Source organism: Lepidochelys kempii, chromosome 6 (genome assembly GCF_965140265.1).
Source record: "Lepidochelys kempii isolate rLepKem1 chromosome 6, rLepKem1.hap2, whole genome shotgun sequence".
Classification (NCBI taxonomy): Eukaryota; Metazoa; Chordata; order Testudines; family Cheloniidae; genus Lepidochelys; species Lepidochelys kempii.
This window is the reverse complement of record NC_133261.1, coordinates 100080633-100098388: the sequence shown is the minus strand read 5'-3', so window position 1 is coordinate 100098388 and position 17756 is coordinate 100080633. Positions and strand designations below refer to the sequence as shown.

Here is a 17756-nt window from a genome sequence, read left to right as displayed (position 1 = left end):
ACCACACAGAACCAAAGCCATAGTTAGTATCTGTTCCACAGATTATTGCTAGATTCAGGTTTTTTAATAGTTTTTTTTTTTAACCAGATTGACAGCCCTGAAGACTGGAGTGTGGACCAATATCAATTCTCGGTGAACGGGTGTAAATCCAGTTACTCTGGCTTTAGACCATTATAACCAAGAGCAGAATCTGGCCCTGTATTACTTTTTAGCCCCAGGAGAAGAACAGCATGAGGATTAGTAGTTAAAAGTTTTCCTCCTCCTGTGCCTCTTTGTGTCCTGGAGACTCGGGACCACATTTCCACCAGTGTAAACAAGGAATAATTCCAACCAAGTAGTGTGAGGCCTTGTGTGTTTCAACAATAATTAACTTTTAACCATCTGAATCTGGATCTTCCTATTATAATGAAACTATCTCAAAAAGGGAAAGCATATCTATTAACAAAGACAAAAGCAGAGACTTTTTTGGCAAGCCTGTATAAATGTACACAGGTTTAAAACGTTGCTGAAGATATTGGGGGCTCCTAGAAACCTGCTTGTGAAAATTGCACCACCACATTAGAAGGTAGATTAGGATGAGTGCCCCACATAGTCACTCTGTCTGGCTACTGCAGTATAATTCCAGTCACACTTGTAACAGTTATCCCTGGAATTCTTAGTCCCCTTTGCCTTTGGAATATGGTTTGTATCAAAAGACCAGGTATTTTCAAAAAAACCCTTCATATGTATATTAAAATTGGAAAGCAAATAGATTCATAACATTTCTGCCCTCTTCTTCATGAGCGTGTGCATGCCTGGTTCAAGGTGTATAGAATAAGATAAGGGGGACAGTTTTGTGGGTGCCACTTGTTAAATTATTGGCAGCACAGCAGAAGGTGATTCCTGTTTGATTTCCAGATTTGTTTTTCACTGGTTACAACAATGACACTGGGCCTGCCTCTCCACTCCAGTTATGTACTGGTGCAACTTCACTTGCTTCAGTGACTTGCCCTGGTCACATAATGAATCCCTATTAGATCCTCCAATAATAGAACCCATGAGTCCTGACTCACATTCACCTCCATTAGATCACTAGACCATATACTTGCCCTTGCATGGTATACGTAAAGCAAGAAAATATAATGGCTGAATTTCCCCCTCGGTTACACCCATGCCACTCCACTGATTTCACATTATTTTGAATACAATGCAGCTTCAGTGGTGTTTCTTGGGTGTAAATAAGGAAAGAATTTGGCCTGTCTCATCAATGATATAGTTCTTTGGCAGTTCACTGTATTGGGCATTTTGGACAAAAGTTCATTTTCACTTAAAGGTCTGTAGATGACTTAGGTGTCACTGCTGTAGAATTCTTTTTAATAGTACTAGTCATAGTAACATCTGTTGGCTGCTGTAACTCAGATTTCTGCACACAAAAGCAGCGCTTGAGCATGTTCAGGATATCTGTTCTCCCAGTTTCACTCACAAAGCAGTACAGAATTGGGTCAGCAATACAGTTGAAACTTGTTAAGGCCTGTGTAATTCTATAAGGCTTAAACATATGGACAAAGTTGACATTGTTCGGCTCATTGATGCTGCGAATCAGCAACACAGCATGGTAGGGAGTGAAGCAAAAGAAGAAAGTAATGATGATGCTCAATAGCAGCTTCTTGATTTTCTTTTTTTCTCTGTCTTCTGTGGCTTGATTATGCCTCACAGCCTGGTAGATTTTTTGGTAGCAAAACAGCATGATTGCCAAAGGGATCATGTATCCTGAGCATATCCGGAAGATGTTTAGTATGCCTTGCCATTTTTCCAAAGGATATTTATCATAACATAAGACATGGCTAGTGGAATTGCAAACTTGATTGAATGTTTCATCCTTTACCAGAATCATACAGTTCAGGCTGGTTTCCAAAACCCAAATAAAGATGCTAACAAGCAAGGCAAATCTACTTGTGCGCAGGTGTTGGAACCTGAGAGGGTGAACTAATGCCAGGTATCTATCAACGGAGATGCAGGTGAGGAAGGCAGCACTGGTGTAAAAATTCATGTACATAAGGAAGGCAGAAATCTGGCAAAGCAAAGCAGAGAATCGCCAGCTATCTTGATGCCAAGTGTAATCAATCCACAGAGGCAAGGTCAGAGTGTATAGGAGATCAGCTAGGGATAAACTGAAGAGGTATATTGCTAACTCATTTTTTTCCCTCACTTGTATACAAGATACACAGAGGAATGTGCCATTGGCAGGAATACTGACCACAATCACAATGATGTAAACAAATGGAAACAAGTTCTTATCCAGATTGTAGTCTTCAATGCACTCAAGAGTGCTATTCATTGTCCCCTCCTTAGAACAATCATTGAGTTAATTCCAGCTTGGATACAGAAGAGCAAGCTCTGTAGTCTTACTTTCTTCTGCTAATTTCCCAGGGCACAACGACAAGGATCCCATCCACTGCACTGAAATTTCTTTCTGTTGCAAGAAAAAAAAATCATTTGGTTGATCATTCAGTTAACCTGGTGCACAAAAATGCAGTGGTCCTTTGAAAGCTCTAAGCCAATGCAGGAGTAAAGGAACTAGACTCACAGGACTTGATTCTTATAGGGGCCAGTTGCTGCTCCCTGATTCAAAGCTGTCTAGCTTTGGCACAAATAGGGTTGTACGGGGTCTGCCCCCAAATTATGCCAGTGGAGGAACAGGCATAGTGGAGTGGTTCTGTGCTGTGCCCCACCCTTCTAATGTCCCTGACACATCTCTTCCTTCCCTTTACACAGAGGATCAAGAAGGTGGCTGACACAGATAGCAGCAGAGTCTCCTGCACTAGCTTCAAACCAGTGGAGAGTTCTTGTATGCAGGTGACATTCTTCACTGGCCTTTTCTGGATACTTTAAAGCCACTCTGCGCTGTCTACACAACGACATTAAGAAATAACTAACAGACTTGCCATCAGGTCAGTTTCATGACTCAGTATAATACCTGTAGCTTCAAATAATTAATTCCAAGATCAGAATCTATGCTGTCCTAATGCACGGGACAATCTCCCAGTTCCTATTCATGAAGTCAGCACCTTCTGCTCTTTCAGATCCCTTCAAAGACCTCCCTTCTGTCATGTTGCCTAAATGAAGTAAGTTTATTTTCTTGTTTAAAAAAGAAACGATTCCCATTTACTTCAATGGGCTTTGGATCAGGCCCATAGCGAATGTAACATCAAATCAACATCAAATCAAGCTTGAATAGGTGACATAATTTCAAAGACACATGAGGGGCAGGGGCAGGGCCACATGGAAGGGGTGGAGTTGGGGCGGGTCTGGGAGTCGAGCACTCAGGGGAAAGTGGGGAAGTCGGTGCCTTTGGTGGACACTACCTTTGTCGACCTTAATTGTCCTCCTGCAGTTATCCCACAATGCCTGACACTGATTGCTGTGGACATGCCACTGCCCGGGGTCACAGAGACCATAAGCCCCCCACATTTAAAATCTCTGAGAATTTTTGAAATGCCTTTTCCTGGTTGTCCATCTTGGTGAGCACACCTCTGTCTGCTCTCCAATGTTATGTGCAACTGACCAGCTGACTAAGCTGGCTACATGCTACTACATGCTGAAGTAGACAGGAGATACTGGATCTCTTGGACTGGTGAGGAGGGATAGCTCAGTGGTTTGAGCATTGGCCTGCTAAACTCAGGGTTGTGAGTTCAATCCTTGAGGAGGCCATTTGGGATCTGGGCCAAAAATTGGGGATTGGTCCTGCTTTGAGCAGGGGGTTGGACTAGATGACCTCCTGAGGTCCCTTCCAACCCTGATAGTCTATTATTCTAACAGGCTGTGCAGAGACAGCTCTGAACCAGGTGTAGCAATGTCAGTATCTACGGCAGATTGCTTGGAGGATGCAGGAGAAGGGGTACAACTGGGACCAGCAGCAGAGCCACGTGAAAGCCAAGGAGTTGTGGCAGGCATACTAGAAGGCCAGGGAGGCCAACACTGAGCCACAGAGCTGCTGATCTTACAAAGAGCTGTATGCCATACTTGATGGCTACCCCACACACCACGGTAACTACCTCCAAGGAGCTTGAATCACAGGCCTCTGCCATGAACAACAAGGAGAAGGAGGTGGACAAGGAAGAGGTGTATGGGGGACTGACGAGTGGGGGTCTAGCTGTGCTGAAACCAGGCACTGTTCTTGACTCCACTGCAGTCCAGCCAGTCTCTGCAGTCGAACCTTGGGTAAATAAATTTCCCATTACAGTTATGGCTCCCACAACTTAGCAGGACCCAGTGATTGACTTTTCATTAATTTACTTGCACTAGAAGAGGTGGCAGTACAAAACAGAGAGGTAGAGTTGCTGTTTGCTTTTCATTCCCTTCTAGAGTTGGGCTGGGGGGTGTGTGTGGACCGTGCAAAGTACCATATATGCTCGTTCATAAGCCAAATTTTTTTAGTAAAAAAGGGAAGCATCAGAGAAGGGGGTCGGCCTATGAATGGGTAGAGAGAGGAAGAGGTGGGACACAGCCCCTCCCTCCCCAACAGAGGGGGCAAAGAAAGCCGCACAGCCAGCAGAGCTAGAAGGGAAGAGGCGGGGCCGGAGTCTCTCCCCTTCTGGCCATGCTGCTCTCCCCGCAGCCTCCGAAGCAGCTGCAGCCGTGCCACTTGGCCCCGGCCACCAGAACAGGCTGTGGCCGCAGCCCCCGGCCCAGCCCGCTGGAGCATGCTGCAGCCACGCCGCCCGGTCTGGCCCGCCGGAGCACGCTGCGGCTGCGCTGCCCAGCCTGCCAGAGCAGCTCCAGCCAGGCCAGAGACCTCCTCCCCGGCCCGCCCCAGCTAAGATGGGAAGGGATGGGATGGGGGGAGTGTGGGGGTCCCAGGCTACAGGTGGGGTCAGATGGGAGGTGGTCACAGGGGTTACTCCCCTAACCCCCAGCTTCTCCCACCCCCCAAAATTTCCCAACTAGTTGCTGTCCCGGCCCATGAGGGTAAGCAGCTGGCAGGCCGGGACACTTTGTTTACTTAGGTTTACCTCTGTGCCTGCGGACGCTTGAGGTAAACAAACCATCTTGGCCCGCCAGTGGCTTATCCTGATGGCCCGGGAGCCAAAGTTTGCTGACCCCTGAATTATAGTGTCGGCTTATGAATGGATCATAAAAATTTTCCATTTTTACTTATCCATCTTGAGGGGCTTGGCTTATAAATGAACCAGGTTATGACTGAGTATATACGGTAGTTTGTTTATGTACACAAGGATGTCCCTTTAATTCTCCTGACAGATCTCAATGAAACTTCCATGGGGGTACACTGCAATCCTCTCCCAGAGGTTTCTAGGGATGGTGGCTTTATTTTTGCCTTTGAGGTAGAATACATTCCCATTCCAGTCAGCAATAACTTTGGCAGGCCCTATTGCCTTAAAGAGGCAGCATACGGACTCAGGCAACTTCGGGTACCAGAAGTAGCTGTGCTCTTTTTGCCTTTGTTACTCTCAGGAGTGAGAGATCAGCTAAAATCAACACTACCTGTGGAAAACGGTGCTCGTATTCAGTGCGATTGCCCTATACTCATAGTTTCATGCCACTGAGCAATTCCCTACTTGGTTCTCTCACCCCTGGCGGGTCATACTCCCCATTGCTTGAACTGAGAGTGGCACTGGGCACGAGCACTCCAAAGTAGAAGTGTCAATAAGCATGTCTTGTTTAACACTTTAGGGGAGCAAGGGAAGGAGGGAGTTCTGAATCTTGAGTTTTGCTTTCCATTCCTACTATACTGACAATGGTACCACTGTGTTTTATCAGTAGTTGCAGCTGCTGTGGCTTTGAGAGGGACCCTCCACACCAGTGGAAGGACTGACTCAAATAAGGAAGAGAAAAGAGTACACAGGAGGACATTTTCTGTGAGATCCTGCAACCAAATGCTGCATCAGACCATGAGCTGAAGGTCTGGAGGGTCAATATTGCTAACTGTGTGGAGAAGAAAAAAGTGGACAGCTGAAAGGCCCAGGAGTCCCAGCAGGAAAAGGAGAGGGAGATGCAGCAGGGCATAATGAAGCTTCTCTGGCAGCAAACACAGACGCTGCAGACTCCCATTGTAACAATCCTGGGCTCGACTTCCAATGCAGTTTGTGGAGAATTGCAGCATAGCGCTTTCCTACACCCCCGTCAGCATTCCACATGGCCTCAGGACCCACATGCCTACCCCTACCACTCCACCCCGGGGGAAAGCATGGACAGCCACAGCTGCATGTATACATCAACTGTGGCTCTCACAGGTCAGTGTATGTTGCTACAATGGACATCAGTGTTCCTTCCTCTTGTTTGTTTATTAAGGTTCCTCAATTTGTTTAAGTTAAAATGGATTTACTTGTAAATTCTTCAGATTTTTTTTTTTGGAGCTGTCTTTGTAAGTAAATAAAAATCCTTTGTTTTGAAAGCAATTAATCTTTAATAGTTTACAACACCTGATGTGTAAAGCCTGCCGCCAGTGAAAGTAGTGGTCTTGTATTCTCGCAGCCCATAGGATCAGTGCCAAACAGGGTAGTCATCATAAATGTGCACCAAGTACTCCATCATTAATAGATGTACTGTTGGTGATACAGGTGTGCCGAAAGCACCGCACAATTCCTGCAGCCCCAGGTTGAGCACAGTACGCCACAGAATGTTACTGTGGCTCACTGTGCTCTTTCAAAGCTTCCCTAAGCCATGAACTCATTTGATAGCCCTTGTGTCCAGCTGTTCAAACTCAGCAGAAAAGCTGCTCCATGCCAGGGAACAAGTTTTCCCCTTTTGCTTCACAAAATTATGCAGGACCCAATAAGCAGCTATTGCCATTGGGGTATTTTTGAACTGAGAATGACAGTTGAATGTGCTTTTGGTAGATTGAAAGAGCAACTGTCATTCAACTGGTTTCAGAGTAACAGCCGTGTTAGTCTGTAGTCGCAAAAAGAAAAGGAGTACTTGTGGCACCTTAGAGACTAACCAATTTATTTGAGCATAAGCTTTCGTGAGCTACAGCTCACTTCTTAGCTCATGAAAGCTTATGCTCAAATAAATTGGTTAGTCATTCAACTGTCATTCTGTACCTGCTGAATCTTTCCTTGGTGCTGAAGAGATGGGTAGAGTTGTGAAGGGAGATGAACAGAGGACATTTTCTATGGCTGAACTTTAGAAAATGAAGCACTGCACAGTGATTTTCTCCTCCCCCCCCCGGCCAACATCTGAGGCTCCCACCTGAGGCACGAAAAGCTCTGGGAGAGTTTTGTTCTAATGTGAAACTTTCCAAAGTTATGACAGGTTTCAGAGTAGCAGCCGTGTTAGTCTGTATTCGCAAAAAGAAAAGGAGTACTTGGTTAGTCTAAGGTGCCACAAGTACTCCTTTTCTTTTTCCAAAGTTATATGCTTCTGCCTGGATCATAGAAATCAACAATGGGAAAGACCTGCTAGATCATATTGGCTCATTCCCAACAAATATGTGAAGGGAAGGTTTTGTGGCTAAATCCCAGAACTAGGTGGTAAAACACTGAGGCTGTATTTTTCCTTCTCAGTTGCAGATTTTCTATGTGACTTTGGGCAGACAAGAATCATAAGACTGGAAGGAACCTTGAGAAGTCATCTCATCTAGTTCCCTGCACTCATAGCAGGACTAAGTATTATCTAGACCACTCCTGTTTGTCTAACCTGCTCTTAAAAATCTCCAATGATGGAGATTCCACAACCTCCCTAGGCAATTTATTCCAGTGCTTAATCACCCTGATGGTTAGGAAGTTTTTTCTAATGTCCAGCCTAAACCTCCCTTGCTGCAATTTAAGCCCATTGCGTCTTGTCCTATCCACAGACGTTAAGAAGAACTAATTTCCCCCCTCCTCCTTGTAACAACCTTTTATGTACTTGAAAAGTTATGGCCCCTCTGACATCTCTTTTCCAGACTAAACAAACCCAATTGTTTCAGTCTTCCTGCATAGGTCATGTTTTCTAGATCTTTAATAATTTTTGTTGCTCTTTTCTGGACTTTCTCCAATTTGTCCACATCTTTCCTGAAATGTGGCACCCAGAACTGGACACAATACTCCAGTTGCGGCCTAATCAGCGTGGAGTAGAGGGGAAGAATTACTACTTGTCTTACTTACAACGCTCTGGCTAATACATTCCAGAATGATGTTTGCTTTTCTTTTTTTGGAACAGTTACACTGTTGACTCATATTTAGCTTATGGTCCACTCTGACCCCCAGATCTCTTTCCGCAGTACTCCTTTGTAGGCAGTCATTTCCCATTTTGTAAATGTGCAATTTATTGTTCCTTCCTAAATGGCGTACTTTGCATTTGTTCTTATTGAATTTCATCCTATTTACTTCAGACCATTTCTCCAGTTTGTCCAGATCATTTTGAATTTTAATCCTATCCTCCAAAGCACTTGCAGCCTCTCCCAGCTTGGTATCATCTGCAAACTTTATAAGAGTACTCTCTATACTATTATCTAAATCACTGATGAAGTTATTGAACAGAACCGGACCCAGAACTGATCCCTGCAAGATGCCACTCTTTATGCCCTTACAGCATGACTGTGAACCACTGATAACTACTCTCTGGGAACTGTTTTCCAACCAGTTTTGCACCCACCTTATAGTAGCTCCATCTAGGTTGCATTTCCCTAGTTTGTTTATAAGAAGGTCATGCAAGACAGTATCAGAAGCTTTATTAAAGTCAAGATATACCACGTCTACTGCTTCCCCCTATCCACAAGGCTTGTTACCCTGTCAGAGAAAGCTATCTTTTTGAGTTTTAGATCTTTGAAGATCTCCTGGGTAAGAAGGCTCCATCTACATTACAAATAACTGCTGTGTTACCCCTCTTGTAGTCAAAGAATAGTTCCATTTTGTAGCGTAAAACGAACCTTTCAACTTCTTGTGCTTCATGTTCACCATTTGTGAAATATTGTGAATGATACCTACCACCTGATAGGGGTGAGTGGTGAGGCTCAGTTAGTAGTTATACTGGGAATGGGCTGCCTCTTATCACCTTTGCCATCCTTCTGGTAAATAATGTAAGTAGGGAACATAAGGCTATAGTTTTAGGGTTAACTCGTAAAAGTATCTAATATCTACTTCTTCCCACCAGCTGGTTGTGAATCCAAATAACTAAATTGTTGCTTAGAATGATGCTATTGGGTTATAGTTTTGGGAGTTATATCTATTTATTGGCTGGACTGTTTAATTTTCTCCAGTATAGAATACATATAAACCTAATTTTGAATTTGCCCTTCAAAAATATCTTTATTATGGGACCAAATTTACTCTTAGTTACGTTAGAGTAAATCCAGATTTTGGAGTTCTTCCAGCCTCATCTTTGTGTAACTGTGAGAGTAGAATTTGGCCCATCATATCTATATTCTGGTTTCCAAATTAGATATATCCCCAACATAAAACTACGTGGGATTAGCTTTCCATTCATTTTCAACTGTCCCCACTGCAACCAATAGTCCTGGTTATTTATCAGTCCATTTCCTTGATCACCATTTTGCTACTCTCTCCACCACTCTAGTATAGGAAACCAGCTGTAGGAGTAGACTGGGAAAGTTAAATATGGAGTAATAGACTGGAAGAATGGACTGGGAAATCATAACCTTTTGGGGAAGTATGTAAAGAAGCTAATAAGGACCCTTTCTAATCATTCCAGGAGGAAAGTCTATCTCATCTATGGTATCTCTACAACTCCCTTCACCATGGCATGTGTGTTCTGAACACTGCAATTTAGCTCCACAGAGTATTCTCCAGAGAGGACTTGAAAGATTCTCTTTGCACATTGCCATTTGAAAGCAATACAGTCTGCACAAAAAATATCCTTTGATTTGATCACGAACATGAAATGAAGATTCTAGTAACCTTCTACAGTCTATTTTCAGAAGAGACCTCCTACTTCAATTCAATGGAAGAAAGTCTTTTTTCTTTTTTTTTTTTTTTCCCAGACTGGAGAATACCTTAGTCTTGGAAATTAGAAAAGCCCAAGCAGAGTCTGACTAATGGTTTTGTGTTATGAACAGTAAGGCATATGCGCTCATTTCAACAAATACTACTTCAGCCACTAACCACCAGCTTAATCTCCTTTGACGCATCTGCAACAAGCACATTTCACCATGATTCCTACATTTCTAATTCAAAAGATCCAACTAATTACTATGAGCAATTTTCAGTATCTGTGCTACGCTGCTGTAAATAAATGGCTCTGCGCAGTGATGAGCTGCCAAAATCTTAACAACCAGTTCCATATAAAAAGTTCTGGTTTAAGGGATGTGCCACAGTATGTATTTTTTGGACTATAGGGTTACCATACGGCTGATTTAAGAACCAAAAAGCCTGACCTGTCCGGGAAAATACAGGTGTGTGTTAACCCTGTCTAAAGTTCTTTTTTTAAAAAGATGGGCCTGAACTAGAAATGAGCTCCATTTCACATGTGTGGGTCCCCGCCACGCCCTGGGGGTGTGCTAGGGTGACCAGATGTCCCGATTTTATAGGGATAGTCCCAATTTTGAGGTCTTTTTCTTATATAGGTTCCTATTACCCCCCACCCCCTGTCCTGATTTTTCACACTTGCTGTCTGGTCACCCTAGGGTGTGCACATGTGTGGGTCCCAGCTGCTCCTTGCCCCCCTCATTGAAGCAGGTGTGCAGGGTTACTGCCCTGGGAACTGCAGGGCACCAGTGGACATGGGGCCAGCTGCAGACAGGGGCGTGGGCCAGGGCTAGCTGGAGGCAGGGGGTGCAGGGCTGGCTGCGGGCAGGGCAGGAGGGTGCGGAGCTGGCTGGAGACAGGAGGGTGCGGGATTGGCTGGCGACAAGAGGGTGTGGGGCTGGCTGGCGGTCGGGGCTGGCTGGAGACAGGGGGTGTGGGGCTGGCTGGCTGGCTTCGGGCAGAGCTGCAGGGGGGTGTGGCAGGGGCTGGCTGGAGTCAGGGGACGGGGTGCGTGCGGCAGGAGTTGACTGGAGACAGGGCTGGGGGTGCGTGCGGCAGGGGTTGGCTGGAGACAGGGCAGGGGATGCGGGGCTGGCTGGAGGCGGGGGCTGGCCGCGGGCAGCAGGTGCATGTGGCAGGGGCTGGCTGGAGGCGGGGGCTGGCCGTGGGCAAGGGGGGCGGGGCGGGGCGGGGCAGGGCGGGCCGGAGGCGGGGGCTGGCTGTGGGCGGAGGGTCTGGGGTGGGGCAGGGCGGGCCGGAGGCGGGGGCTGGCTGTGGGCGGAGGGTCTGGGGTGGGGCAGGGCGGGCCGGAGGTGGGGGCTGGCCGCAGGCAAGGGGTGCGGGGCAGGCCGCAGGTGGGGGCTGGCCGCGGGCAAGGGTGCGGGGCGGGGCGGGCCGGAGGCTGTCTGCGGGGCGGGCCGGAGGCGGGGGCTGGCTGCGGGCGGGCCGGAGGCAGGAGCTGGCCGCGGGGCTGGCAGGGTGTGCGAGGCTGGCTGAGGGCAGGGGTGCAGGGCTGGCTGGAGGCAGGGGCTGGCTGCGGGCAGGGGGTGCAGGGCTGGCTGGAGGCGGGGGCTGGCTGCGGGTAGGGGGTGCGGGTGTGGCTGGAGGCAGGGGGTCCGGGGCTGGCAGGGGGTGTGGCTGGAGGCGGGGGCTGGCCGCGGGCAGAGGGTGCGGGGCTGGCTGGAGGCGGGGGGCTGGCTGCGGGGGTGGCAGGGAGTGCGTGCAGGGGGACGGCTGCGGGGGTGGCAGGGGAGGCGGGGGCTGGCTGGAGGCGGGGGTGGCAGGGGGCGCGGGCAGGGGGACGGCTGCGGGGGTGTGGGGCTGGCTTGAGGCGGGGGCTGGCTGCGGGAGTGCGGGGCTGCCTGGAGGCGGGGGTGGCAGGGGGTGCGTGCAGGGGGACGGCTGCGAGGATGGCAGGGGGTGTGGGGCTGGCTGGAGGCGGGGGTGCGGGGCTGGCTGGGTGCAGGGCTGGCTGGAGGCGGGGGGCTGGCTGCGGGGGCGGCAGGGAGTGCGTGCAGGGGGACGGCTGCGGGGGCGGCAGGGGGTGCGGGGCTGGCTGGAGGCGGGGGCGGCAGGGGGTGCGGAGCTGGCTGGAGGCGGGGGCTGGCTGGAGGCGTGTGCAGGGGGACGGCTGCAGGGGTGCGGGGCTGGCTTGAGGCGGGGGTTGGCTGTGGGGGTGGCAGGGGGTGCGAGGTTGGCTGCGGGGGTGGCAGGGGGTGCGGGGCTGGCTGGAGGCGGGGGTTGGCTGCGGGGGGTGGCAGGGGGTGCGGGGCTGGCTGGAGGCGGGGGCTGGCTGCGGGGGTGGCAGGGGGTGCGGGGCTGGTTGGAGGTGGGGGTTGGCTGCGGGGGTGGCAGGGGGTGCGGGGCTGGCTGGCTGCGGGGGTGGCAGGGGGTGTGGGGCTGGCTGGAGGTGGGGGCTGGCTGCGGGGGTGGCAGGGGGTGCGGGGCTGGCTGGAGGCGGGGGCTGGCTGCGGGGGTGGTAGGGGGTGCAGGGCTGGCTGGAGGCAGGGGGTGCTGGAGGTAGGCCAGGGCAGGGGGTGCGGCAGGGGCTGGCTGCAGGCAGGTGGTGCGGGGGCGGCTGGAGGCAGGGTCTGTCTGCGGGCAGGGGGTACGGGGGTGGCTGGAGGTAGGGCAGGGCAGGGGGTGCGGCAGGGTCTGTCTGCAGGCAGGGGGTCCGGGGGCGGCTGGAGAGAGGAGCTGGCTGCGGGCAGGGTGGTGGGTGCTTACGGGGAGAGCGACTTGGAGCAGCCCGAGCATCAGGATGCAGCCCAGGCCCAGCAGAGCAGCCGGGGACCCTCCAGGCAGCAGCGGGAGCCCCAGGGCCAGGGGTTGGGGGAGCAGCAGCAGCAACAGGGCTCGTGCCCAGGGCCAGGAGACAGCCCACATGGCTCCCGCAGCGCCCCCGGCAGCCAGAGGAGGAATTACACCATTTCCCGGCCAGAGCCCATCAAAGCCTCCTGCAGGGAAGCGGGTTAACAACCGGTTCTAAAACTGCTTCCAAATTTAACAATGCGAACTGGTGCAAACTGGCTCCAGCTCACCACTGGCCCTGCGGGTAAAATAAGCAATTAGAGGACTGTGTTGCAAAAGCTGCAAGATCTATAAGGGCTGTTGCTACATTGGTTCTTTGCAAAATAGTAGTAAAGGAGCCAGAAGTTGTAGGTGCTGCTAGTTGACCTGAAATGCCTGTTTCCTATCAGACCCATGTTGAAAATTATATTGTTTCAGGTGTTTAAAATGAGAGAGAGATTCAAACTGAAACCCTCTCACAATAATACCTCCCAAATCTAGATTTCGATCTGAATTTTGCAAATGGTCCCTATCTTTAGAATGAGCAGATTCAAAAACTCAAGTCTGAACCTTGACAAAATTTTGGATGTTTGAAAACTGGATTTTTATGGGACTTTTTATGCTTGAGCCCATATTTACTGTTTACTTAAAATGCATCGTATACTAGTATGGTATCTCTCATGCCCCATGCTTAAAAAAGCACCTTCTTTCATGAATTGTTAAATTATACTCACAACTGTTACAAATGTAGTCTATCTTTATTAGGGAGCCAGGGACATCTCCAAAGAATTAACTTCCATTAACTCTGAGATATGCTTACAAGACTATTTCATAAAGCAATAAAAAAATCCCAAATATTATTGTTAAAATAAACTGGCTAATGCATAAGTAACACAGAGGTCATTGGTTTGGTAGGATGTAGTTCACACATTTGTCTATTACTATGATTTCGCAATACCTTATATGAAGCAATTTTTTGATATTGCACATTTAGAGAGAGAAACTATGTGAAATACAATATATATGGTACTAGAAACATTAATAAACCACTTTCCAGAGCACCTTGTCTTCAGTCTCTCTTGCTTAGTTTGTAAACTCTTTGGGGCAGAGACTGTTTGAATTTTTTTGTATGGTAAACGGCTGTGAATATTGTTGGTGCTAAACAAATAATAAAGAATAATAACCAGATGAGCTGCTTTAACTCCTTAGCCATGATGATGCTGGGGAAACATAGTGATGGAAACTCTATACAGTAGAACCTCAGAGTTATGAACTGACCATACATCTCATTTGGAACTGGAAGTACACAATCAGGCAGCAGCAGAGACACAAACACATGAAAAAAAGGAAATACAGCACAGTAATGTGTTAAACGTAAACTATTTAAAAAGGGAAAGCAGCATTTTTATTCTACATAGTAAAGTTTCCAAGCTGTATTAAGTCAATGTTCAGCTGTAAACTTTTGAAAGAACAACCAAACATTTTGTTCAGAGTCATGAACATTTCATAGCTGCGAACAACTGCATTCCTGAGGTGTTCGTAACTCTGAGGTTTTACTGTAGTTTGTAATCTAAAAACCCATCTGAAAATATTTTCATTATTTCCCCTGCTCCTCTACAAACAATAGAGGCTTTTAACTCTGCCAGTTCTTTAAGAGCAATAAACCATGTCCACCAGATTGGAGTAGTGTCTTAAATCACCCTGTCTTTGGAAAGATCCACTCACCTTTCTGCCTTGTGCCTCATGCACGTTGGTACTATAGCATCAGACAATCTCTCTCCACGCCCTTGTATGTCTCAGTGTTTAGCAGTTCTGTCTGATGTTGTCAGCATCACATTCAAGGAGAACCAGCTGGAGAACTCTACTAGAGGATAATATTGCTGATAAAAGTTATGCCCTGCTGGTTTCTTAGATGTTCTGGACTTACCTGGCAAGCCATGTATTCCAGTGTTGCAGTTTTTACTGTGATGCCATAACTACTGTGAACAGGAGCTGGTTTTGAAAGAGGAAACTACCGCAAAGCATGCCCCTAAAGAAACAGGAAACAGCTATGCACATCTTTAATAGAGAATATACCAATGAGAAAGCAGCTCAATAGATAGGATGAATGTATTCAGATTTGAAAAAAAAATTCACCTTACTTTTCAGGCACAAATTTTTGCCTTCCACTTTGTCCTGTTAATCTTGGTTTGGCAGCAAGAATGTGGGCAAAATGATTGAATAAGCCAGGGTGTCCAAACTTTGCCCATCTGAGGTTGCCTTGGCAACTTTACAGGAGCCCAAGGTCAGCACCTGATTTCATAAAGTGGAGTATATTGCGGCCACCCTTATCTATGCTACTGATGTGGAGTCTGCAGAGATGACAGCTCCACAGATACAGTGCTCCATCTTTTTAATTTTAATATGCCAAAAATCAGAGGTTCTTACTTCAACAAGCAGGATTATGTCCTCAGTATCAGACATGCATTTTTTATTCCAGCCTTTCTGTGGCAACTTCCCATTGAATTAGAGCAAAGCCTGAGTATAAACTGGAAAGGATCTAAGGGTTCGGCCCAACAAGAATCGACTCATTTCAAAAGCTGTAAATACGGATTTAAAAATTGTATTTATATTCACCCAGTTACAGGGTCAAGTCATTCAATGGGAGTTTTGCTTCAGTAAGGACTACAAGATTTGACCCACAGCATGAAAGTATAATATATGTAATATACACTAAGTGTAAATTTATATAGAATTATAATTTCCTATCAATTTAAACTAGGACCTGCTCCCACTGAAATTAAAAGCAGGAAGTTCAGGCCCTTTGAATCTTTTAACAAATAATCCTGGCTTAATGTGACTATTGCACAGTTGGCTAACTTGTACAGATCCTCTTTTTTTCCCTCTGTGGGTAAGACAATTTGGTTTTGTATACATTAATTCTCATAACATCTGAGTCTGGGTGGGAGTGATTCACTTCTGCATTTGGGAAACTGGTACAACTTCACACCAGATTTCTACACACTGGGTAACACAAACAGATGGCCTGTTTGCTGAGTCAGATGAAATGTTAGGAGAAATGAAATACAGGTCTTGGTGGCATATTTTAAAACCCTGAACTAGGATAAACAGCAAGTACAGGCTCTGAATCAGAAGACAATGCCAGAGAGCTCTTTTCTGTTTGCTTCAAAGATTTGGATCCTATTTTCCAGCCAGAAGGAGACACAACATTTTCATAAAAACAACAAGGAGTCTGGTGGCACCTTAAAGATTAACAGATTTATTTGGGCATAAGGTTTTGTGGGTAAAAAACCACTTCTTCAGATGCATGGAGTGAAAATTACAGATGCAAGCATTATGTAATGACACATGAAGAAAAGGGAGTTGCCTCACAAGTGGAGAACCAGTGTTGACAGGGCCAATTCGATCAGGGTGGATGTAGTCCTTTCCCAATAATAGATGGGAGGTGTCAATTCTAGGAGAGGCAAAGCTGCTTTTGTAATGAGCCAGCCACTCCCAGTCCGTATTCAAGCCCAAATTAATGGTGTTAAATTTGCAAATGAATTTTAGTTCTGCTGTTTCTCTTTGAGGTCTGTTTCTGAAGTTTTTTTGTTCAAGTATAGCTACTTTTAAATCTGTTATAGAATGTCCAGGAAGATTGAAGTGTTCTCCTACTGGCTTTTTGTATGTTACCATTCCTGATGTCTGATTTGTGTCTATTTATTCTTTTACATAGGGACTGTCTGGTTTGGCCAATCTACATGGCAGAGGGGCATTGCTGGCACATGATGGCATATATAACATTAGTAGACGTGCAGGTGAATGAGCCTTTGATGGTGTGGCTGATGTGGTTGAGTCGTCTGATGGTGTCGCTAGAGTAGATATGCGGACAGAGTAGACAATGAGCTTTGCTCCAGGGACTGGTTCCTAGGTTAGTGTTTCTGTGGTGTGGTGTGTAGTTGCTTGTGAGTATTTGCTTCAGTTGGGGGGCTGTCTGTAAGCGAGGACTAGCCTGCCTCCCAAGGTCTGTGAGAGTGAGGGATCATTTTCCAGGATAGGTTGTAGATCGTTGATGAAGTGCTGGAGAGGTTTTAGCTGGGGGCTGTACGTGATGGTCAATAGTGTTCTGTTATTTTCCTTGTTGGGCTTGTCCTGTAGTAGGGGATTTTTGGGTACCCATCTTGCTCTGTCAATCTGTTTCCTCACTTCCCCAGGTGGGTATTGTAGTTTTAAGAATGCTTGATAAAGATCTTGTAGGTGTTTGTCTCTTTCTGAAGGATTGGAGCAAATTCGGTTGTATTTTAGGACTTGGCTGTAGACAGTGGATCATGTGATGTGTCCTGGATGGAAGCTGGAGGCATGTAAGTAAGTATAGCAGTCAGTAGGTTTCCAGTATAGGGAAACATATATATGGTATAACATTTCCATACATGGTGTTTGCAGTGATGGGTTGGATATATTAAACATAAAATCACTGATCAGTTTCAGACTGAAGGATGCCAACAAAATGGGGTACAGACACTGGCCCCCAATATGGCAATTGGGTGGTTTTCTGCAAGCTGGGATGGTGGGCAGATCAGGACATTATTCTGAAGGAAATCTCAGTCAATCTTGCATTCTGCTCACTGACAGAAACATTCTCTAGCTTCAAGAGATTCTGACTCACCTTTCGCCTGCCCATTGTGGACTCAGGATGAAATTGGTGGTAGCTCAGTTTTTCTGTTAAAGGTTCTTATTGTGCAGTGAGAGAGAAGCAATTTGTTTTTATCGTTGTAAAATGTTCAGATTGCTGTCTGGTTTTTTTTTCTTGTATGATGTTGTATACTAGCTACTATTATCAGAAAAGGAAGCCGAAAAGGAGATGATGCATCATACGCTGTAAAAGAACACACACTTCTCATTAGTGCCTGCTTGTATCAGGACTGAATTTGTCCAGTGTCTGTGTCCCAAATTACCAACTACCATTCAAAGAGATGCTGTCACTGTTGGATTGGGCATTTGTCATTGAAAAAGAGAAACGGAAAAGAAAAAAACCCTGATTTACTGTCTGTAAAATCCTTTACAAAGGAAATTAAACAAAACACT

At 46.9% G+C, this 17756-nt stretch overlaps 1 protein-coding gene across 2 annotated transcripts; it reads right to left on the bottom strand.

Moving 5' to 3' along the window:
* Positions 1–292: 292 nt before the first annotated feature.
* GPR65 (G protein-coupled receptor 65) lies at positions 293–14679 on the bottom strand. 2 transcript variants are annotated; one of them, XM_073350697.1, is made up of 2 exons: positions 14620–14679; positions 293–2452 (listed from the first exon to the last, which is right to left on the bottom strand). In XM_073350697.1, exon 2 carries the CDS (start codon positions 2315–2317, stop codon positions 1307–1309), a length of 1011 nt encoding a protein of 336 aa, XP_073206798.1. In that variant the 5' UTR covers positions 2318–2452; positions 14620–14679; the 3' UTR covers positions 293–1306. The 2 variants fall into 2 exon arrangements, with proteins under 2 accessions (XP_073206798.1, XP_073206797.1); XM_073350696.1 differs by having other exon boundaries at positions 14418–14669.
* Between the last annotated feature and the right edge of the window lie 3077 nt (positions 14680–17756).